This window comes from Pecten maximus, chromosome 3 (genome assembly GCF_902652985.1).
Source record: "Pecten maximus chromosome 3, xPecMax1.1, whole genome shotgun sequence".
Lineage (NCBI taxonomy): Eukaryota > Metazoa > Mollusca > Bivalvia > Pectinida > Pectinidae > Pecten > Pecten maximus.
Genome location: NC_047017.1, coordinates 48,693,601 through 48,721,029, shown reverse-complemented (window position 1 = coordinate 48,721,029; position 27,429 = coordinate 48,693,601). Strand labels below are relative to the sequence as shown.

The following is a 27,429-nucleotide window of genomic DNA, read 5'->3' as shown; positions in this document are numbered from 1 at the left end:
AATTGAAAGGATTTACATCAATTTCCCCTATTGGGCCCAACCCCTCTGGCCCCAGGGTGGTTGGTGTGTAATTTCAATTTCAACAAATTTTATTGCAAAAAGCAAAAGGATTTGGCATGAGGCAAAGCCTATTTTAGCCATCTCTTGGGTGTGTAAGAGTCATCATTTATGCAAAATCTGTTCCCCTTTAATCAAGGATATTTCTGACCAAATTTGGTTTAAATCCATTCATAACTTTATGACTAGTAGCAATTTAAAGGAATTATTCTCTATTTCCCTTATTGGGCCCCACCCCTCTAACCCCTAGGGGGTCAGAATCACCATTTATGCAAAATCTATTCCCCTTCCCCAATGAATCTTTCTGACAAAATTTGATTAAAATCCATTTTTATTTTATTACAAGTAGTGATTTAAAGCAAATGATGACGAACGATGGACGCTGCATCATGGCCAGGTGAGCTAAAAATAACAGTTATGATATCTATGAAAGTGCATTAGCCTCATTAATACCCGGTATGAATTATAAACTTACATCTGAACAAGAGGCTCATGGACCTTAATGGTCACCAGAGTTTTGAAATAATTCAGTTAATTTGACCCTTTTTCACCCCCTCCTTCCGCCCAGGGTGTCAGTCAGGACCAAAATGTGCAAACCATCAAAATTTCAGGGAGGAGGGGTTGACATTTGGCCAAGGAAGATTTCTGCAAAATTTCATGAAAATTGGTTCAGGGTTTCTGAGAAGTGGAAATGTAAATTGTTTACGAACGGATGATAACAGACAGAAGGCATTTGGAAAAGATTACTTGTGACTAATTGGCCTTAGGTAACCTCAAAACGGCAGTTCTACAGGAGCATTACTGTCATCATGCAATTATACACTTTTATCGGAAAAACTACAGTTATGAAATATGTTTTTAAATACATATACACAAATATCATCAGATAAATAAGTGTATTTATGCATTTATAAGTGCATTAACTATAGATAGTATATCTGTACCTTTGGTTTACAGAATTGGAATTAATCATGAAGTTATTTTTATGATTTTACACATTTGACCCCAGTGACCCTGAAAGATGGTCAAGGCCATTCATGTGAACAAATTTGATAGCCTTTCTTCCAATCCTGCTACCAGTCCAATATCATGACTCTTTTCCAAATGGTTATTGAAAAGAGGTCCTTTAAGCTGCTGTCTGGATTGTGGACAGGTGGACTATGGATGTCACAGATTCACAATATCTGAGCTCAGTTGTTCCCCACACAGAACAGCTAAAAATAGTAGTAACCTCCTTGTGTATTGTGATCCGGATTCCTTACCTGTAGCTTGAGTACACCAGTCAAATTGCTGACAATGGTAGTAAAGGTCAGAGATGGCAGCTTGTCATTCAGGTCAACAACTTGGTCAGTATCCAAATCCACATTCAGGTAGCCCTCAAATCCCTACAAATACAAGGAAGATATGTAGCTTTCCAACTCATAAAATAAAATACAAACAAGAGGCCCAAGGGCCTTAATGGTCATCTAACTTTCATCACATTAATTGAATAAGAGGCCCATGGGATTAATAATGGTTAAAAGTCTTAAGCATGTAATAATATCTTGAAATTTCAGTCAATTGATTCCCTGCCCCTGAGGTTCCCGTAGGTTTGGGACCATATAAATCACAAATTTGGTCGCTCTTTGACCATGGAAGGTTTCTGTCAAAGTGTGGTGTCATGTTGAACTTGAGAAGGTAAAGTGGGCTTTTCTAGATGACAGCCATAATGGATTTCATACCTGCCTTAAAAGAAAGAATACTTGGTCAGCACCATCTCAAGATCATTTGTTTCAGACCAATCCCAATGGTGAACTTGACAAGTTTGAAATAGAAGTTTCTCAAGAAAACCATGATTGTAGGCTCATGTTACAAAATGGCCACCGTGACTGCCATGGTGCATGTTTGAACTTTTGATAAGGCCATAAGAACACATTGTCTGATTCTCGTCTTTAATGTTCTCACCAGTTTTGAGCTGAATAGCACCAGTAGAACTCCAGAAGAAATTGAAAGTGTGATTTGAATTTCAGACCTGCCCAAAAAATAAGAACACTTGTTGAAACTTGAGAAAGATGAAATGTGATAAGTTTATGCACAGTGGATGTCTGATGATGCACGATGACAGACAATACACGATAGCTATAGGTCGATCATCCTGACCCTTCAAGTCAGATAACACATGATGGCTATAGGTCGATCATCCTGACCCTTCAAGTCAGATAACACACGTTATGTTTATGTGCACATAAAGTTTCATGAAGTCCTTTTTATATATCTTCAGTGAATGACAAAATTGGTGATTCTTGCTATACATGTAATTTGTTTTCATGGTAACAAGAGAAATTTTGAACAATGAAATTTACACTATAACAAAAGGCACTACTGAGCAGCAAGGTTGATGTGTACATGGAGTAATCTTGATTTATATTTGGAGAATGGTCTGTAAATAGTTATAGTCTAGTCGACAGACAGATTTCCCAGCAAACTTGGACCATAAGGCCCTGGAGATGTAAAGAAGGGAAGTCACAGCTAAACCAGGTTTACAGGCAGTATATTCTACTAATGCTTTCAGCTGGTTGTCAACATGTTTTGACCTTAAGCAGGCCAGCAGCACATTTTTTAGAAAAAAAATGCAGACAATCATTTCTTCTTCTACTGAGAATGGCCGTGCAGATTAAGCCATGTATGATTCTCTTCTGATTGTAGACTTATAACCTTTACAGGGAATTGATCAACTATTACAGCTCCGAGGCCAAATAATCATGTACAAGTCAATCTGATATACAAGTTTGTTTTTGAGATAAAAAATATAAAGAACAGGTTTTATTACAGAAGCAATATCAAAACACAATTGTCTAGACATATCATAAAGTCCAAATGCTAGAGATTGGCAGGAAACACAAAATATGTCAGTTACATTACAAAACAAAATATGATATCATTGATATTGTTTTAAAGACAAAATCATTCAAAAATGTCCAAGACTAACTGTCATCGACCGATACACTGGCCATGTAGATAACACCAAGACTAAGCTGTCATCGACCGATACACTGGCCATGTAGATAACACCAAGACTAACTGTCATCGACCGATACACTGGCCATGTAGGTCCTTAACTTTTTCAGTACTTTGTGATCTTTCTGGATTCTGTACCAGAAGTTTAAACAAAATGGCAGACTACAGGTGCATTTTTAGTCTTTTCAATATTAAAACAGAAACACTGTTGTTAGTGTTATTATCTAGCTTTATTAAGAGTTATTGAGCCAATTTGTAACTAGATGTCACATTGAACACTATGCAGCGTCCTCGACAGTGATATCCAAAGTGAACGTGCAGCAAGCCGCCATATTGTTTACATAAACAACTTATGCAAAACATATCACCTTTTACTCTGATGGAAAATATGTAGCCTTCACGAAATAAACACGAAATTTAAAATCGAAGCAACCAAAATGTTTGTTTTGACAATCTTGAACACCTTTGAATTGGATACTTGTATGTGTCAAATGTTGTTTTCAACACTAAAATAATACCAGCATTAAGCCTGTTGGCGTAATTGTTGACAACTGGGAAGAGGGCACTTGAAATTCTGCCAACTACATTCGACATGGGGAAGAGGGAGCTTGAAATTTTGTTGACTTTAGTCAACAACAGGGAAGAGGGAGCACATTTAACAATGGTACAGAAAGAGATAAGGTTTGGTAAGACTGGGAGTATAAACAAGAGGCAGGAGTTAAAGACTACAAATGGTATATTAGGTCCTGTACAAACACAAAGTCACATAGATTCTACTATCAAAATGCATAAAATATGGTAATGTGCAAAGATTTAATTATCAAATCAAAACACACTGCTCAAGAAACCATAACCACAAGCCATGGTAATGAATCCTATATCAAGTTTCAAAGGGGAATCATTTCTGCAGGTTGAAATACATGGTTACCAAGCTTTCTGTTAAAAATAATGTTTTCAACTTAAACTGATGCTGTCTAGAATGTTCTGTCCCTCATACCAAATAATAACACTAAACAATTTATATATAAATGTGTATATGCATGTTTAATATATTACAGGACAGCCTCACAGCAAGCATGTAAATGTAATTTTTGTTAATTATTAAACAAGACCAGTATTTTACAGAACATGAACTACAAATTAAATCACCTGTCACTTACATATTGTATGATGTATGTTGGATGGATAAAACTTTGTTAGACAAAAAAAAGCTTCAAAACTGAATCGAAGTGAGGAGATCCCTGGACAAGATTAAAATACTGTCAAATGAACAAAGGGCAATAACTCTAGATATTGTCAAATTGACCTGCTGCCCAGGAAAGCACTATTAAATGCATTGATTATAAATTCGAGTCTAAGATGTTGATTGAAAACTGAGAGATTTCCTGTCAAAATTGAAATATGAAGATGGTTGAACTACAAAAGTGTACAAAGATAAAATCAGCAGACTAAGAGGTCATAACAGGACAACACCATACAATTTAACAGGACAACACCATACAATTTAACAGGACAACACCATACAATTAAACAGCTACAACACCATACAATTAAACAGGACAACACCATACAATTTAACAGGACAACACCATACAATTTAACAGTAACAGGACAACACCATACAATTTAACAGTAACAGGACAACACCATACAATTTAACAGGACAACACCATACAATTAAACAGGACAACACCATACAATTTAACAGGACAACACCATACAATGTAACAGGACAACACCATACAATGTAACAGGACAACACCATACAATTTAACAGGACAACACCATACAATTTACTAGGACATCACCATACAATTTAACAGGACATCACCATACAATTTAACAGGACAACACCATACAATTTAACAGGACAACACCATACAATTTAACAGGACATCACCATACAATTTAACAGGACATCACCATACAATTTAACAGCTACAACACCATACAATGTAACAGGACAACACCATACAATTTAACAGGACAACACCATACAATTTAACAGGACAACACCATACAATTTAACAGGACATCACCATACAATTTAACAGGACATCACCATACAATTTAACAGGACAACACCATACAATTTAACAGGACAACACCATACAATGTAACAGGACAACACCATACAATTTAACAGGACAACACCATACAATTTAACAGCTACAACACCATACAATTTAACAGGACAACACCATACAATGTAACAGGACAACACCATACAATTTAACAGGACAACACTGTACAATTTAACAGGACAACACCATACAATTTAACAGGACAACACCATACAATTTAACAGGACAACACCATACAATTTAACAGCTACAACACCATACAATGTAACAGGACAACACCATACAATTTAACAGCTACAACACCATACAATTTAACAGGACAACACCATACAATGTAACAGGACAACACCATACAATGTAACAGGACAACACCATACAATGTAACAGGACAACACCATACAATTTAACAGGACAACACCATACAATTTAACAGGACAACACCATACAATTTAACAGGACAACACCATACAATTTAACAGGACAACACCATACAATTTAACAGCTACAACACCATACAATTTAACAGGACAACACCATACAATTTAACAGGACAACACCATACAATTTAACAGCTACAACACCATACAATTTAACAGGACAACACCATACAATTTAACAGGACAACACCATACAATTTAACAGGACAACACCATACAATGTAACAGCTACAACACCATACAATTTAACAGGACAACACCATACAATTTAACAGGACAACACCATACAATTTAACAGGACAACACCATACAATGTAACAGGACAACACCATACAATTTAACAGGACATCACCATACAATTTAACAGCTACAACACCATACAATTTAACAGGACAACACCATACAATTTAACAGCTACAACACCATACAATTTAACAGGACAACACCATACAATTTAACAGGACAACACCATACAATTAACAGGACAACACCATACAATTTAACAGCTACAACACCATACAATGTAACAGGACAACACCATACAATTTAACAGGACAACACCATACAATTTAACAGGACAACACCATACAATTTAACAGGACAACACCATACAATTTAACAGGACAACACCATACAATTTAACAGCTACAACACCATACAATTTAACAGCTACAACACCATACAATTTAACAGCTACAACACCATACAATTTAACAGGACAATACCATACAATTTAACAGGACATCACCATACAATTTAACAGGACAACACCATACAATTTAACAGGACATCACCATACAATTTAACAGGACAACACCATACAATTTAACAGGACAACACCATACAATTTAACAGGACATCACCATACAATTTAACAGGACAACACCATACAATTTAAACAGGACAACACCATACAATGTAACAGGAACAACACCATACAATTTAACAGGACAACACCATACAATTAACAGGACAACACCATACAATTTAACAGGACAACACCATACAATTTAACAGGACAACACCATACAATTTAACAGGACAACACCATACAATTTAACAGGACAACACCATACAATTTAACAGGACAACACCATACAATTTAACAGGACAACACCATACAACTTAACAGGACATCACCATACAATTAACAGCTACAACACCATACAATGTAACAGCTACATCACCATACAATGTAACAGGACAACACCATACAATTTAACAGGACATCACCATACAATGTAACAGGACAACACCATACAATGTAACAGCTACAACACCATACAATTTAACAGGACAACACCATACAATTTAACAGGACAACACCATACAATTTAACAGGACAACACCATACAATTTAACAGCTACAACACCATACAATTTAACAGGACAACACCATACAATTTAACAGGACAACACCATACAATGTAACAGGACAACACCATACAATTTAACAGCTACAACACCATACAATTTAACAGGACAACACCATACAATTTAACAGGACAACACCATACAATTTAACAGCTACAACACCATACAATTTAACAGGACAACACCATACAATTTAACAGCTACAACACCATACAATTTAACAGGACAACACCATACAATTTAACAGCTACAACACCATACAATTTAACAGCTACAACACCATACAATTTAACAGGACAACACCATACAATTTAACAGCTACAACACCATACAATTTAACAGGACAACACCATACAATTTAACAGCTACAACACCATACAATTTAACAGGACAACACCATACAATTTAACAGGACAACACCATACAATTTAACAGGACAACACCATACAATTTAACAGGACAACACCATACAATTTAACAGCTACAACACCATACAATTTAACAGCTACAACACCATACAATTTAACAGGACAACACCATACAATTTAACAGGACAACACCATACAATTTAACAGGACAACACCATACAATTTAACAGGACAACACCATACAATTTAACAGGACAACACCATACAATTTAACAGGACAACACCATACAATTTAACAGCTACAACACCATACAATTTAACAGGACAACACCATACAATTTAACAGGACAACACCATACAATTAACAGGACAACACCATACAATTAACAGGACAACACCATACAATTTAACAGCTACAACACCATACAATTTAACAGGACAACACCATACAATTTAACAGCTACAACACCATACAATTTAACAGGACAACACCATACAATTTAACAGGACAACACCATACAATTTAACAGGACAACACCATACAATTTAACGGACAACACCATACAACTTTAACAGGACATCACCATACAATTTAACAGCTACAACACCATACAACTTAACAGGACAACACCATACAATTTAACAGGACATCACCATACAATGTAACAGGACAACACCATACAATTTAACAGGACAACACCATACAATTTAACAGCTACAACACCATACAATTTAACAGCTACAACACCATACAATGTAACAGGACAACACCGTACAATGTAACAGGACAACACCATACAATGTAACAGGACATCACCATACAATTTAACAGGACAACACCATACAATTTAACAGGACAACACCATACAATTTAACAGGACAACACCATACAATTTAACAGCTACAACACCATACAATTTAACAGCTACAACACCATACAATTTAACAGGACATCACCATACAATTTAACAGGACAACACCATACAATGTAACAGGACAATACCATACAATTTAACAGGACAACACCATACAATTTAACAGGACAACACCATACAATTTAAACAGGACAACACCATACAATTTAACAGGACAACACCATACAATTAAACAGGACAACACCATACAATTTAACAGGACAACACCATACAATTTAACAGCTACAACACCATACAATTTAACAGCTACATCACCATACAATGTAACAGGACAACACCGTACAATGTAACAGGACAACACCATACAATTTAACAGGACAACACCATACAATGTAACAGGACAACACCATACAATTTAACAGCTACAACACCATACAATTTAACAGCTACAACACCATACAATGTAACAGGACAACACCATACAATGTAACAGGACAACACCATACAATTTAACAGGACAACACCATACAATTTAACAGGACAACACCATACAATGTAACAGGACAACACCATACAATGTAACAGGACAACACCGTACAATGTAACAGGACAACACCATACAATGTAACAGGACAACACCGTACAATGTAACAGGACAACACCATACAATGTAACAGGACAACACCATACAATGTAACAGGACAACACCATACAATTTAACAGGACAACACCATACAATTTAACAGCTACAACACCATACAATTTAACAGGACAACACCATACAATTTAACAGGACAACACCATACAATTTAATAGCTACAACACCATACAATTTAACAAGACAACACCATACAATTTAACAGGACAACACCATACAATTTAACAGGACAACACCATACAATTTAACAGCTACAACACCATACAATTTAACAGGACAACACCATACAATGTAACAGGACAACACCATACAATGTAACAGGACAATACCATACAATGTAACAGGACAACACCATACAATTTAACAGCTACAACACCATACAATTTAACAGCTACAACACCATACAATTTAACAGGACAACACCATACAATTAAACAGGACAACACCATACAATTTAACAGGACAACACCATACAATTAAACAGGACAACACCATACAATTTAACAGGACAACACCATACAATTTAACAGCTACAACACCATACAATTTAACAGCTACATCACCATACAATGTAACAGGACAACACCGTACAATGTAACAGGACAACACCATACAATTTAACAGGACAACACCATACAATGTAACAGGACAACACCATACAATTTAACAGCTACAACACCATACAATTTAACAGCTACAACACCATACAATGTAACAGGACAACACCATACAATGTAACAGGACAACACCATACAATTTAACAGGACAACACCATACAATTTAACAGGACAACACCATACAATTTAACAGGACAACACCATACAATTTAACAGCTACAACACCATACAATTTAACAGCTACAACACCATACAATTTAACAGGACAACACCATACAATTTAACAGGACAACACCATACAATTTAACAGGACAACACCATACAATTAAACAGGACAACACCATACAATTTAACAGGACAACACCATACAATGTAACAGGACAACACCATACAATTTAACAGGACAACACCATACAATTTAACAGGACAACACCATACAATTTAACAGCTACAACACCATACAATTTAACAGGACATCACCATACAATTTAACAGGACAACACCATACAATGTAACAGGACATCACCATACAATTTAACAGCTACAACACCATACAATTTAACAGGACAACACCATACAATGTAACAGGACAACACCATACAATGTAACAGGACAACACCATACAATTTAACAGGACATCACCATACAATGTAACAGGACAACACCATACAATTTAACAGGACATCGATCACCATACAATTTAACAGCTACAACACCATACAATTTAACAGCTACAACAGTATAATAATCAGTTTACCAGTACTGTATAATATTGTTACACTGTTGCTGTTTTTCCACTGAAATTCTACATTATAGATATAATGGATTTATTGAGGCAATAAGGGGATAAATCTAGGTCCCAGAGGGCACACCTGCTCATGCTGCAACAACCTTTATTAGGTCTAAGTGCCTTGGCTTTTTTCTGTTCTTTCATCTGTTGGAGGACATTCATATCCACAGTCAATGTGTCATATTGTATTGACTTAATTCGTACTGGAAAATATCTTTTGTCTAAATTTGAACAAGTAGCAATAATTTGTTAAAAGATTACTGCCATCTGTTTGTGGGTATTGTTCTCTTCATCTTTTGATCAATCTTCAAAAAAGGACTAGAGAAAATATTAGGACCAAATACGGAGTCTACATAGAAAAATAATCACTCCATTATTTATTTCCTTAAATAGAGATCAGAAAAAATCATAATGCTTTTATGATAATGGCTGTAAGATGTGATTGCTCCTGGGAACTCCTATGCAACAGTGAATTGTGTTGAACAATGACCGCTAGATAAATAAGTACCATTAACTATAGAGTTATGTCAGTGTGACCTTAATTCTGCTCACCACAGAAAGTCAAAAGTGTAACAGCTGGAGGCTTAGCGATCTTACAATGTTACCTGCACTAGCTTACAAATTAGATACATGATGATTTCGATTTTCTTTATTGTTAATTTTTCATTTCTATATAGTAGTATTCCTGCTCCTTCTACATGTTCCATTTTATTGATATTTGAGGAGTTCTTCGTTTTATAATTTTCATGACAAATGCCAATTGCACGCTGACAGAAATGCCAGCTAGCAGCACAAGGGACCTTGAAATCTGCTGATGGTACCACAGAGATGGAAGTTTAATGAGGGGCAATCTGAAGGTCTAACTGATGTGGAAACATTAGAGTTGGAATAAATTTATCATACTTCATCGGCCAGGTGTAACTCTATTAACAGGTCCAAATTCATTTATTAACACACAAGAGGAAAATTTAATACAATGTAATTTCTATTGCTAATGAACATAAAAAACTCTAATATGCAATCAATTACCCATTTAGAATTAACGAAAAAATCCATTGATTTTCTCCAGGTTTGTTCTGATGGTGAAAATCAGAAACAAACCATGTCAGATCTAATTGTGTATTACGAATGTAAAGCTCCTGACCGACCTTGATTCAGTGTGCTTGCTTGTCAAGCATGAAGGTTGTTTCCATTAGTTTTCTCTGCAGTCAAGCTCTCTGGTGCTCGGCCTACTGTAACCTTGTCACAAACTGCATAATCCTCACAGTTGCTTCCACACTCACCCAAATATAATTTCTTTATAGGGTTAGCCCCAGTTTGGATTCATCAATTATCAGTAGCAAGTTTGTCTAACACAAAAAACTAACGAAAAAAATGCTGAGACAAATTGGGTTTAAGCTATGGCAGAAAGTAGCAAACATAATCGAGAGCCACAAACCAAACTATTACATCAAATTATACTGGAATTAAATGGCAAGTAGCGATATATCAAGGGAGTTGATGTTCCAATAAAGACAGGAATAAGAGGCTAAATTTAAGATATATCAATGGCCGGCACAAAAAGGCAGTAAACTTTATAGTGCCAGATGATATTGTTTATTTCTATTCAATTTCTTTCCAAAAAGTTTTAAAGGCATTACAAATAAACAGGTTAAAATTTCTGATGGGTTTGATATCACGATGATACTGACAAAGCTTACCAAACCTCCATATCATTTCCAGTATACTGACAAAGCTTACCAAACCTCCACATTATTATTTTAGTATAATCATGCAGGAGTTGCTACACTGTGACAGTAAAAGGAAATGCCATCCTATCTATGGCTATGGCTATTGTCTTGCTATTATCACTGATATGTTTGTATGGTGCAGAAAAGTGGTAAATATTGAACGATACTGTGAAGGTTAATTTGGTTAAAAAGTTGGGACTAAAGTCTAAGATAGAATGTGATGAGTGGTTTCAGACACTGGACTACCTGTTCTACTTTGTCACGTGACAGGATTGATGAGTGGTTTCAGACACTGGACTACCTGTTCTACTTTGTCACTTGACAGGATTGATGAGTGGTTTCAGACACTGGACTACCTGTTCTACTTTGTCACGTGACAGGATTGATGAGTGGTTTCAGACACTGGACTACCTGTTCTACTTTGTCACGTGACAGGATTGATGAGTGGTTTCAGACACTGGACTACCTGTTCTACTTTGTCACGTGACAGGATTGATGAGTGGTTTCAGACACTGGACTACCTGTTCTACTTTGTCACTTGACAGGATTGATGAGTGGTTTCAGACACTGGACTACCTGTTCTACTTTGTCACTTGACAGGATTGATGAGTGGTTTCAGACACTGGACTACCTGTTCTACTTTGTCACTTGACAGGATTGATGAGTGGTTTCAGACACTGGACTACCTGTTCTACTTTGTCACGTGACAGGATTGATGAGTGGTTTCAGACACTGGACTACCTGTTCTACTTTGTCACTTGACAGGATTGAAGATAGATCCATTTCTGACCATGCTGGTTCTGAAGACAAACAATGAACCTCACCTTATACTGGTAAATAATTTATAAACAAGTTGGAATAGACAAAAGGCTATGAGAAGACTCCATACTCACCATGATTTATAATTAGCCACCTAATTGTACCATAATCAATTAAGCACAGACTTAGGTTTATCCAAAATCCTTAGTGATAGTTCAAACAGAAACTTTAACATATAAGGAAATACATGTATCAATTTAGCACAAGGTCAAGATCCCAGAGGGATCCTGGTCCTACACAATTAGTCTTCATTGGTTGTGTTGGTAGTTTTCATCTTATTTTTTGACTAAGATTTATTTCTATTTTCAAATAGTATGCTGATTCTAAGCAAAAGAATTAGCATGACTTTAATAATGATTTATAATGTGTAAGAAAATACAATGGGTTGTGAGCCCCGTACTATAAACACATTTTGGCGCAATCAAACTTAAGTGCATAACTGATATTAAACGCAATGATAAAGTAATTGGTACACACGAAGTACTTATAATTAATTTTTCTTTGTTTTCATGGTAAATACTCAAATGTGATTGGTCGGAAAATTCTTTTCATTCTTCTATGAAAGAAAAATAAATAATGGCGCGAAAAATGTGACGTCACAATACGACAATTGACGTTGCGTATTGATTTGAGAAAAAGAATCCCATATAAAACCCGTAAAATTGTACATAAAACATGTTTTGAATTAGAAAATCATTTTCAAAAATTAATTATAAGCATTATGTCATTTTTTTTTAGTTTCATCGGGGTATGAAACTAAAAAAAAATGAAAATACAAAAACTGTAAAATGAGCACATTTATAATTTAGGGGAGGGATTTTAATGAATTAACAAGAGGCCCATGGGCCTTAACTGTCACCTGAGATTTGAAATATTTCAGTTAATTTAATTTACCCTTTTTGGCCTAATCCGTCAGTCAGGGCCAACATGTGCATATCATTAAGTTGTCATCCCATGCTGATAATGTTAACCAAATTAGAATGATATCCAATAGAAATCCAACAAATAATTGGATTTCCCTATTTAAACTATAGTTAAGTTTTTCCCCTCCCCAGGGGCAAACATGAGACCCCAGGGTAATGAAATCCACAATTTTGGTAAAGCACCTCCAGACCCTTCCATCTATGAAGAGTGTTTGATTCCACCATATCTGAGAGTAGAGAAGAAGATTTTTGAATTTTCAGTCAATTTGATGCTTTTTGGCCCCACTCCCTCAGGCCCCTGGGGTGTGTGGACCATATAATTCACAATTTTGGTTGACCTTTAGCCATAGAAGGCGATTAGAATAGGTCACTTGAGACTTTGTCTCAGGTGACCTAAAAATGAGATTACAGCCATAATATGTACAAAAAGTACATTAACAGTGTGGGATCATAATTCTGTTAACCATGACCAAGTTATGTTATACATGTAGTGGTAACAGCAATATCAGGGAACATTAATTCAACATATAGTCCATATCCCAGAGGGATCCTGGAGCGTACAGGTGAGGAGGCGTTGTTAGTGACATAAGATATGTACAAAATTCTGATGGATCGTACAAAAGACACATATATAACACCTATCAAAAGAAATTGAGAGTTAGATACGTCTGAGTCAAAATAATAAAACTACACCATACAGCTGTGGCATCCTCACAAAGTTTTGATCTTACTTCCTGACTTCAATTTATTTCACTATTTGAAAATGAAGTCTACATGATGCTATACTGAAGTGGATTCACCTGTACTGATAATCTGTTATAAAGCATCTATGTGTCATTTCAATTAAAATAAGAATGTTGATATCAGGAAAGCCCAGCATCAAATATGATAAGTTTCAGTGGTGTCTGATGACCGTGGATGTATAGGAGCCTAATGAGGGTCATACCTTGGTCACATCTCCTAATATAGCCATAAATCATCTATAATTACTATTTCTATGAGATTTTATATCAAATCAATACAAACAAATTATACCTAGTTATGGTCAGGAAATCACTGGTTAATTGACTCCCAAACTAATTGCTTTAAGACACCTGTACACAGACTGACACCCAGGAGTATCTAAATCATACAATCTTTTTTGTTTGATCATTTTGTTAGGATATTTCCTGACAATATGTATTGTAGTTTTGACAATAATTAGTGTAAATATGAAGTTTCTACTTTAGTCAAATTAAAAAAGTGTTGGTATATATCAGTCAAATGGGTTAACTCCATTAAAGCTAGGAAAACTGCTTTACTTTTCAATACAGGTAGCAAATTATATCTGACTTCAAGTTTTCTCAGCTAAAAGGGGAACAAACTATATGAAACTATCTGATGTCATAGCAAAATTGTCGACCAAATTTGAAGTTAAAACAGTGGGAGAGTTGACAATGATAGGCTGCTTCAGAATAATTAAATGTCATCATACACCAATGGTTGACGTTTTGTAATCTGAATTTCATCTTGATTGCAGTATATTTTAATTGCTGCATTACAGATGTTGAATGACAGAAATGATCAGCAACATTTGAGAACTTTAGGTTGTAATACATTGTCAATTAAGTTACATTTTTAATTGCCTGTTAGATTGAAATATTTGAAAATAAATTACAATGTTATTGGAAGTTAAATAAGACTTTTTGTTTGCTTTAGAACGTACATATTTCTTATTACAAGGTCCTTCTTCAGGAGAGTTAGTGTCATCAACCTCTTACAGCTGAGAGTAAATGTTTTTATAGAAAAATGCAGAATATTCTACATCTTCTAATTTGAAAGCAAATAACTTTTCAAGGTTGCATGTTTTTTTTATAATTTCTTTCCTGCAAAAGAAATTGGGTGTAGAGGATTTTTTTTCTGAGTTTCTGCAAATAGTCATCTAATACAATGAATGTATTTAGAAAGTTGTTACATATCCTAACAGTTGTTGTAATCACTGGGGAATAAATAATCTCATTAATCTGGTGGTCACAATCTCATTAATCTGGTGGTCACAGTCTCATTAATCTGGTGGTCACAATCTCATTAATCTTGTGGTCACAATCTCATTAATCTGGTGGTCACAGTCTCATTAATCTGGTGGTCACAATCTCATTAATCTGGTGGTCACAATCTCATTAATCTGATGGTCACAATCTCATTAATCTGGTGGTCACACTCTCATAGTCACAATCTCATTAATCTTTTTGTCACAATCTCATTCATCTTTTTGTCACAATCTCATTAATCTGGTGGTCACAATCTCATTAATCTTGTGATCACAATCCCATTAATCTGGTGGTCACAATCTCATTAATCTGGTGGTCACAATCTCATTAATCTGGTGGTCACAATCTCATTAATCTGGTGGTCACAATCACATTAATCTGGTGGTCACAATCTCATTCATCTTTTTGTCACAATCCCATTAATCTGGTGGTCACAATCTCATTAATCTGGTGGTCACAATCACATTAATCTGGTGGTCACAATCACATTAATCTGGTGGTCACAATCTCATTAATCTTTTTGTCACAATCCCATTAATCTGGTGGTCACAATCTCATTAATCTGGTGGTCACAATCTCATTAATCTGGTGGTCACAATATCATTAATCTGGTGGTCACAATATTAATGCCATTAAATATGATGGTCCCAAACTCATTAAAAGAAGCTTCTGCAAATCAGGTGATTTGGCAACCATATTTCATTTCAATGGAGGCAAACACTGACACCATTTGTAATTCTTAAGCTGTTTGGTTGTGGGGGATTGGCTTCAACAGGGTTATCCCTCAGATGTACAGTGTTAATTGGTAAAATTGTAAATTTTGTAAATGTAATGAAACCATTTTACAGGGAGATCTGTGAGCACCTTGGGATTTTAGTAATGTGCATCTCTAAATTGAAACTTAATAAGGTTCATGGTAACATCAAGTGAAGGAAATGTAGTAAGTACTTTGGAGATTGTTTTTTTATGAATGCCAGGGTGGTCAGTCTACCTGTGTGTGTGTAATTAATACTCCGCCAATCACATACAACTTTGATAATGAAACAAGGAAGAATGAGTCCTCCATACTGATGAAGTTTCCATCAACATGATAATTTCCGATCCCTCAGGATCACGGACATTATAACCCACTCATTATCTTCTAGCTTCACACAGACACGTCATCGTCAGGACACTAGATTGTAAACTGGTACCACACATGTCACGGACTACAAGGTCAGACATGGAGAGTCGCACTGGTACCACATATGTCACAGATTACAAGGTCAGATATGGACAGAACTTGATGACACCGCCTCCAACACTGATGACACTGTCACCAACACTGATGACACTGTCACCAACACTGTTGACACTGTCACCAACACTGTTGACACCGTCACCAACACTGATGACACCGTCACCAACACTGATGACACCGCCGCCAACACTGATGACACCGTCACCAACACTGATGACACCGTCACCAACACTGATGACACCGTTACCAACACTGATGACACTGTCACCAACACTGATGACACTGTCACCAACACTGAAGACACTGTCACCAACACTGATGACACCACCGCAAACACTGATGACACTGTCACCAACACTAATGACACCGTCACCAACACTGATGACACCGTCACCAACACTGATGACACTGTCACCAACACTGATGACACCGCCGCCAACACTGATGACACTGTCACCAACACTGATGACACTGTCACCAACACTGATGACACTGTCACCAACACTGATGACACCGCCGCCAACACTGATGACACTGTCACCAAACACTGATGACACTGTCACCAACACTGATGACACCGTCACCAACACTGATGACATTGTCACCAACACTGATGACATTGTCACCAACACTGATGACACTGTCACCAACACTGATGACACTGTCACCAACACTGATGACACTGTCACCAACACTGATGACACCGTTACCAACACTGATGACACCACCCCCAACACTGATGACACTGTCACCAACACTAATGACACTGTCACCAACACTAATGACACTGTCACCAACACTAATGACACTGTCACCAACACTGATGACACTGTCACCAACACTAATGACACTGTCACCAACACTAATGACACTGTCACCAACACTGATGACACTGTCACCAACACTGATGACACTGTCACCAACACTGATGACACCGTCACCAACACTGATGACACCGCCGCCAACACTGATGACACCGTCGCCAACACTGATGACATCGTCACCAACACTGATGACACCGTCACCAACACTGATGACACCGTCACCAACACTGATGACACTGTCACCAACACTGATGACACTGTCACCAACACTGATGACACTGTCACCAACACTGATGACACCGCCGCCAACACTGATGACACTGTCACCAACACTGATGACACCGCCGCCAACAGTGATGACATTGTCACCAACACTGATGACACCACCCCCAACACTGATGACACTGTCACCAACACTGATGACATTGTCACCAACACTGATGACATTGTCACCAACACTGATGACACCATCACCAACACTGATGACACCACCCCCAACACTGATGACACCGCCTCCAACACTGATGACACCGCCGCCAACACTGATGACATTGTCACCAACACTGATGACACCGTCACCAACACTGATGACACCACCTCCAACACTGATGACACCGCCGCCAACACTGATGACACTGTCACCAACACTGATGACATTGTCACCAACACTGATGACACCGTCACCAACACTGATGACACCGTCACCAACACTGATGACACCGCCTCCAACACTGATGACACCGCCGCCAACACTGATGACATTGTCACCAACACTGATGACACCGTCACCAACACTGATGACACCGCCTCCAACACTGATGACACCGCCGCCAACACTGATGACACTGTCACCAACACTGATGACATTGTCACCAACACTGATGACACTGCCGCCAACACTGATGACACCGCCGCAAACACTGATGACACCGCCGCCAACACTGATGACACCACCGCAAACACTGATGACAACACCGCAAACACTGATGACACCGCCGCAAACACTGATGACACTGTCACCAACACTGATGACACCGTCACCAACACTGATGACACTGCCGCAAACACTGATGACACTGTCACCAAAATAGTGATACCTGAATGACAAAATAACACAAATTAGACGGAAACCTCTGTGTGGACAACGCCGCAAACACTGATGACACTGTCACCAACACTGATGACACCGCCGCAAACATTGATGACACTGTCACCAACACTGATGACCATTGATGGTGACAAATTGTCTAACAGATGATATGAATACCTGGATCGCAATCTATATACGTATATGAATACGAATGGAACACGTATAACATATATTTAACACAGTACAACTAGTAACAAACCTGTTACAACTTTAAACAACTGTCCAATTGAGTGTGAATATTGTCACCTACAAAATTACCAAAGTTAAATGGCAAACATTTTTCACATATGTATCCTGATATTTTCAATCCAAAGAAATACTGGTCTCATGAAAGGTGCTGCACATACTGTAATGATTAAAACCTGAGTGACAGGTAACGGTAAAATAATGATACAGTTGTCTGCCCCCCACAGAGACCTCCATCAATATCATTGTATATCATTCCTTTAAAGTCTCCCGACCTCTGAAGAGTATCATACGAATCTCGTCTACAAGCATGAAGGGTCGTAGTCTCAAGAACTGATTAGACTGGAGGTGGAGATCATTTTTTTCGTGGCTACCTGATACCGTTGATGAAGTGAGTCACAAGCTGAGTACTTCAATAGCAGGCTGTTTCTGCTGTAGCTGCTCTCATATCTTCAAGAATTTGCAATAGCTGTCTCGTGGGTGTCATATGATGATAGATATATGTTCAGTCTACCAGACAAACTGAACTAATTGAATTGATCTTCAAAAATATCCCTTGATTCACTTTTCAAGAAATAGCAATGACAAACTTCCATTGCCAAAATTCAAGATGGCTGCCTGTCAGCCATTTTCTTTTACCTGTCAGACTCAAAATTCAATTGGCATGACTAGGGACCAAGGGAAACATATGTAGTTTCCCAAAATATTCTTATAGTACTTTTCAAGAAATAGCAATAACAAGGATTGTTTATAACTGATAACAGGTGACAAATGACAGACCATGGACGTAGAGTGATTTGAATAGTTCACCATCTGATGATGGGCTAAAATACAATATCCAAACATCAACAGTTGATCAAAGCATTTTGTTTTATCACATGAATTGGAATTGCATATTTCTTCTGGGGCCTGATTTATCAGATGGCTTGGTATAACTTCAATATGGTCAGCCAATATTTGCATGGTCACAAAACCAGGCTGAACTAGTCATGTACTCCTAGGATCCTTTCTCTTTGTTTTTCAGCAAACCCATCAACATAATTTGACCTAAGATTGAATCTTTTATGCTCATTTAACACCGTAGAATATTTTTAGAAAAGATATTTGAATGGGAAAACACAGTATCAAAATGTCATTTTCAGTTCCAAGACATCGCTCTGATGTAGCTACCAGGGGAATATTTTAACCTAATTGATGACTTTTAGCTGTAGTTAGATCGTAAATGTATTCAAACATTTCTTTGCCATGACTAAATGGTCCATGATAACCTTTCAAACATGTCTTGATGGTTAACAATATTGAAGATCAGCAAATATCACCATGATAACAGCAAAAGGAAACTTGACTATTACTTTATAAACAAAGGTCAGGGAAGGAGTAAATCATACTAGAACACATCTCATGTCTGCTGTCTGAGTGAAGTACCATTCTAGGAAATTTCAAAGCAGCTGATAACATTGCGTGTCACATAAACTGGTTCTTATCAACGAAGATCTGACTGCGGAAACATAAATAGTTTTCAGATCAATACTTACACACCCTACAAGCCTTTTTTTTATCAATCTTTTTGAAAATAATGTTTCTGCAGTCAGAACCAATGATCTTCAGGCTACTGTAACCAAGATTTGCCCAAAATATCAAACTTTAAAAGGAGGCCCATGGGCCTTAATGGTCATCTGAGTTATGATATATTTTAGCATATTTGGCCCCTGTGACCTTGAATGAAGGTCAAGGTCATATCTTTGAACAAACTTGGTAGCCCTGTATCCCAGCGTATTACAGATCTAATATTAGGTCTGTGCATGGGACCTTTTGGTTAACAAGAAGTAGTTTAAAGATTTTAGCACATTTGACCCCTGTGACCTTGAATGAATGTCAAGGTCATCCATTTGAATAAAATTGGATGCCTTTCATCCCAGCATGCTACAGACCAAATATCAGGTATCTGGGCCTGTTGGTAATTGAGAAGAAGTTGTAAATGTAAATTGTTTACGATGGATGATGCAGGGACAAATGGCGATTGCAATAGGTCAACTGAGACTTTGTCTCAGGTGACTTAAAAATCAAAAGAGTTGTAACTTGCTTACCTCAAGATGCAATCTTCAGATCAAATAAATCTACCAATTTTAAAACTGAACCCCTCAGAATGTAATGCAAATGTAAATGTTAATGACTTTGGTTCAATATTTAACTGTAACAAGGTCGTATTAATCTGCAATGTTAATAAGGTCATTACTAAGGTCAAATCATTATATGATGTCTGACTCAAGGCCCTCGATAAAAAAACCAGTAAAATAGATCCAAATCTTAACAAGGACATATTTGTCAAGATGCCATGCAAATATTGTATTACATGAAATTAAAGTGGGCAACATGCATAAAAACATGAAACACATTTCTTCAAAAGATATTGTGTGGAAAGCAATCAGCCAATCAGATCACAGCAGCCTCATTAGATATGGGGGCAATATATGCTGATAATAGAACTTGAGCGAGGGGTTTAGGTAATAAGTCTACCAAGCAAGTTTCATCAAAATCCAATATTTCCTTCAAGATATCTGGTGGAAAGCAATCAGCCAATCAGATCACATCAGCTTCATCAACTATGAGCAGAATATGTCGATAATTAAACTTGAGCGAGAGGTTTAGTTAATAAGTCTACCAAGCAAGTTTCATCAATATCTAATGATTCCTGCAAAAGAAAACTGGTGGAAACAGTCAGCCAATCAGATCACATCAGTCTCATTTAATACATACAGAATATGAAGGTAATCAAACTTGAGCAAGGGATTTAAGTAACAAGCCTACCAAGCAAGTTTCATCAAAATCCGATCATTCCTTCAAAAGATACCGTGCGGAAAGCAAATCCGAACGAACAGAACTAATTTGTATATCCCCCACCAGCTTGGGAGGGGGATAAATATTAATTCAGAATTATAGAACAATGAAAAATGAAATACAATTTTGAGTGATGGACAGAGAGCTCAAGAAACTCACATTTCGCTGACAGAGAGTCCCAGAACCTTACATTGTCATTTCTCTGACAGAGAGTCCCAGAACCTCACATTGTCATTTCTCTGACAGAGAGTCCCAGAACCCCACATTGTCATTTCTCTGACAGAGAGTCCCAGAACCTTACATTGTCATTTCTCTGACAGAGAGTCCCAGAACCTCACATTGTCATTTCTCTGACAGAGTCCCAGAACCTCACATTGTCATTTCTCTGACAGAGAGAGTCAAAGAGCCCCACATTTATCCTTTTGTTTCTCTATTGTTATCTTGTGTTATATCTCTGCATATACATCCTTTTAATGTTGAGCAGTATTTGTTGACAGTACCTGACATTGATTAGTTTAGCCCCAGTGTTTGTACTAGTACAGTGACAGTTCAGAGACAATAATCTATCAGAACTTCTGAGGTTACTTCCTTTGTTTTATTTTAACCACAAGGTGTTTTACAAAACTGTTCAAAATGTCTTGGTAATATTTTATAAATTCTCTTGACTAAACATCTGTACAGAAAACACCAACTTGGCCACACCTGAACCCTTGAGAGTGCAATTCAGTGTATCATATCTCCGATTCCAAAGGTTTCATAAGAAACCATGTCAAGTAGGAACCCATATAATTTTCTAATCACTGATTCGGCCAATATTGTTGTCTTTTGTGGAAGCTTCTGTCTTTTGTCCTGTCATTGAATCTATGTAAGTATATCTTTATTTCAGCAGCCTGTTTTTCATTGATGAAGATATTTCCAGATCAAATGACAAAGGAGTTGGAAACTGAATGCTTTGTGACAGTAATTCAATTCCGTTTTTGTTTTAACGAATTTGGATCAAATGCCAATAGGTGTGATTTGAAACCCTGATTGATAATGACAATACTATCAGTGGTCTCTAGCTCTATAACGGCACTGTGACGGAGAAATATTAGAATCAAACTCTAGCTCTATAACGGCACTGTGACCGAGAAATATTAAAATCAAACTCTAGCTCTATAACGGCACTGTGACCGTGAAATATTAAAATCAAACTCTAGCTCTATAACGGCACTGTGACCGTGAAATATTAAAATCAAACTCTAGCTCTATAACGGCACTGTGACCGTGAAATATTAAAATCAAACTCTAGCTCTATAACGGCACTGTGACCGTGAAATATTAAAATCAAACTCTAGCTCTATAACGGCACTGTGACCGTGAAATATTAAAATCAAACTCTAGCTCTATAACGGCACTGTGACCGTGAAATATTAGAATCAAACTCTAGTTCTATAACGGCACTGTGACCGTGAAATATTAAAATCAAACTCTAGCTCTATAACGGCACTGTGAACGTGAAATATTAAAATCAAACTCTAGCTCTATAACGGCACTGTGAACGTGAAATATTAGAATCAAACTCTAGCTCTATAACGGCACTGTGACCGTGAAATATTAAAATCAAACTCTAGCTCTATAACGGCACTGTGACCGTGAAATATTAAAATCAAACTCTAGCTCTATAACGGCACTGTGACCGTGAAATATTAGAATCAAACTTTCACCGGTCATGATAATCTACAGACATCTGATCTTGTACAGTAGGGTTTCATCAGATACAAATATATCTTGATTCAGTACCTTGTAAAGATAAGGAGTAAACCTCAAGTGTCATTTCCCATGAATTTTTGGGCTTATCATGTCACTTATACAGATCTGTCTGAGACGAATCATCAGAAAAATCCGAAAGATTTACGATTGATAGTTCATTTGAATGTCAGTATATATACATGCTTGTATTGATGAGAAGCAAATAATTGTCATAGTAACAATCTTTCTCGTATGTCACTACAAAAAAAGCAATCAGTACATAAAAGATAGTACGTCCTGTGTTATCATGATGTCAGACAACTGTACGATATATCACAATAACAACTCATCTTATCCTCTGTTTGTCCAACCAGACAAACAATATCTATATCCTAACCTTTGACCTGCGATCAACATTGTCCAAGATTAACAGGACGGAAGCAAGCACAATATATTTTAATGTTGCATCATCAGAAGGAGCCTCAGAGCACAAAAAGACTGATAAGGTTTAGACATCCTAGCTTTACGTGTGCCGACTATGGACAGTCTGACCTTGTTCTTATCCAGTCTGATTAAACAGACGGAGGTGATGGACAGCTGCTACAAAAGTTCCTCTCCTATCACTGTATCGATAGAGTTTGGTAATCATTCCAGTAATCAGACGTCACAAATCCTTTCTCTTGTCTGGGTGTTTCATTAAGGATCATTGTCCCCTGCCATTATATCCAGAAAGCCAGGGCCCCCCTGGTGGGTAGTGTCATGAGGGTGGCATTCCACTGTTATATTGTTTAATCAAAACAAGTGGGAAAAAATCAATGTATGACCCTCTGTATGACTATATATATATACAAGAGGCCCATGGGGCTTAACGGTCATCTGCCTCTAAAAACCCTTGTACTATTGTAGTATACAGTAACAAGTATGGTGGCACTGTTGGCCATGGCAGCCATCTTAATTGGATTTCGGACCGAGCCAAAAAATAACACTACTTGGTCAGAACCATCTCAGGATAGTTTCAGGTAAGTCAATCCTACCAGTGGAACTTGAGATGTTGTTTGAAATAGATGATGTTCAGGAAATCCATGATTGCTTAATCATGTTACAAAATGGCTGCTGTGGCTGCCATGTCAAAGTTTTTATGAGTCTGAAAAACAACAACACTTTGTTGGCTACCCTCCCTTAACATCCTCACCAATTTCCAACTCAATGGCACCAGTGGAAATGGAGAAGAAATTTAAGATGTGTTTTCAAGATGGCTGCCATCTTGGATTTCTAACCAACTGGAAAAATAACAACTCTTGTTCAGGACCATCTGAAGATCATTTGAGTTAAGTTTCAGCTCATCCCACTGTTGGAATTTGAGAAGAAGTTTGAAGGGTGAAAAATTTACACACGGCGGGTAAAATGACCTAAAAAGTAATAGTGACCTTGACCTTGACCCAAAAACCTGAAACAAACTTGATCTGTAGGTATTCATACTGAAGTAAAATTTTCGCCAACATACCTTGAAACATGGCTGAGAAAAGTGTGGAAAACTGAGTGGTCAGTCTGAGAGAATTGGACAGACAGACATATTGAGGGACGGGGAGGAAACCTATCGGTTCCCCTGGTTTCATTGGTAGGTGACTAATAATGAAAGATTTGGACTATTTTACTTTTATTGATTATCAGCTCTACTGTTTAGGATTGTTTTTGGATTATACTTACAGACAAATGTAATTTATATTGTGATTAACTGACTAAAGAATGTTAATTTTTTAATACAGACAATTTGTTTTAAAGAAATCACATGTAACTTATATTTTTTTTTACAAACAACTGATGCTACAATGCCAAAACATTACTACTCTCTTAAAATAGTAAGCTTTGGAATTCAAAGATTTTAAGTGAAATTGCAAGTATTACATATACAGTCAAACCTCGTTAACTCAGAAGTCATCAGGGATCGTGAAAATAACTTTGAGTTATCCGAGTCTTCGAATTAACCGAGTTTCAAGGTAGACGTGTTGGTATAAATATATATTTAAAAAAATCATTTACATAAACACGCATCCTTAACAGAAACACGCCTATTTGATTTCAAATAATAATTATAACAAAATCGTATTTATTATTTATGCTAAAAAACGATATTTCTAAAAAAAAAAATATATATTTCATGCAATATAGTCGTATCGTTTTGAAATCAAGTAAGCATGTATGTCTGTGATTGGGAGTCGTGTCCGACATGTCATTTTATAAGTGAGTGAAAGTCGAGAAGATTACCACACAATTTCATCACTTTAATATCTATTTAAATAATTTCTATCGTGGTACATAAATGATATTATTGTTAAAAATCATAAAACAACAATATACGAAGTCTGCAGCAAATAATACATACACAAATGTATCGGCACAGGCCACGTGTTGACAAGTGCAGTAGCAGCCGGAAATGCACAGTTCGCAAGTACATGTCGATGTTTTACAACAATCATGGATTGAGTTGAGTCACATAAATATGATCCAATAGTTTTAAAACCATTAACTTGTATCAATTATCATAGCCTGATCAGAAACGAAGTCCTGGAATTAATTCACGCGTTACCCAGCCATAGTTGTGATTTCAGGTGTGTCAGATAGTTCCGCCTGATCGCACATGGCGACATAGACAGTTTGACAGGGTAGCAAGCTTGGGTATAATTATCGCACTTCTTTAATCATCAAAGGGATTATGTAAGTACTGTTTGTCAACATCAATACTGTTGGATCTTAATAAAGACGGGTTTACAGTAACAATAGTCAGATATGTTTAATGTAATGTAATAACAAAACGAAACAAAAACTGGATATTTCCCGGGCGCGAAATTGTAAACAATTTACCGAGACGTACGATGAGTATTTTGTTGACACATTTTGTTTAAAAATGAAAATAATGTTTTCAACTTCGGGATAACCGGTACATTTTACATAGGTTTTATAACATCGGGACCAACATTTTACTTCGGATTAACCGAGTTTTTCGAGTTATCCGAGTTCGAAATTATCTGAGTTTTTATTACTAAGAAAAAGAAGGATTTTGGCCGGGACCGGAGTAATACTTCGAGTTAAACGGGGTCTTCGAGTTATCCGAGTTCGAGTTAACGAAGTTTGACTGTATCGTGTATTTTCACCTTTGAATAGCTACGACCAATATCGTAGCAACAGTGACCTTGACCTTTGACTTTTGAACATGAAAAAGCATTTCTAATTCCCATTTTGAAACTGAAGCAAATTGGCATAACTTCAGGTTATTTGCAGATCTGCATTTCATCTATTATGGAGAAAATACCATGAACATTTTTCCAACGAAAGATTACTATCAATCTGTCATGAAATCTGAACTCCATGTTGTTTGATCTTGTGCAGGTCTGAGGTGATGGAGCAACCATGAAATGTCAAGATAATTTCGAAAATCTCTTGTTAAATGACTTTTTTGATATAATCACCAAATAATCATAACTAGTCAGCACTAATTAACACAGGCGGCATACCGTAATAAAGACAAAAATAACCATGTTAAAAATACAAAAGAAATGCTCTTCGACTAATTGTTGTAATACTTTTTCAAAAAGAACAAGATGAACGACAACAGGCTGCGTATGTAGGACTGAAGCAGGCCTAATAATACAGACAAAAACTAAACTTCCTCACATTATTTCACTATTACACACATACATGTT

The 27,429-nt window shown here is 36.8% G+C and overlaps 1 protein-coding gene across 1 annotated transcript in view; it reads right to left on the bottom strand.

The window, feature by feature from the left end:
- Positions 1-27,429, bottom strand: part of LOC117324411 (UDP-GalNAc:beta-1,3-N-acetylgalactosaminyltransferase 2-like) — a 344,021-nt gene that overhangs the window by 28,055 nt on the left and 288,537 nt on the right. The window contains exon 7 of the mRNA XM_033880256.1: positions 1,320-1,442. Within this exon, the coding sequence (XP_033736147.1) occupies positions 1,320-1,442 (123 nt within the window). The remainder of the gene's footprint in view (positions 1-1,319; positions 1,443-27,429) is intronic.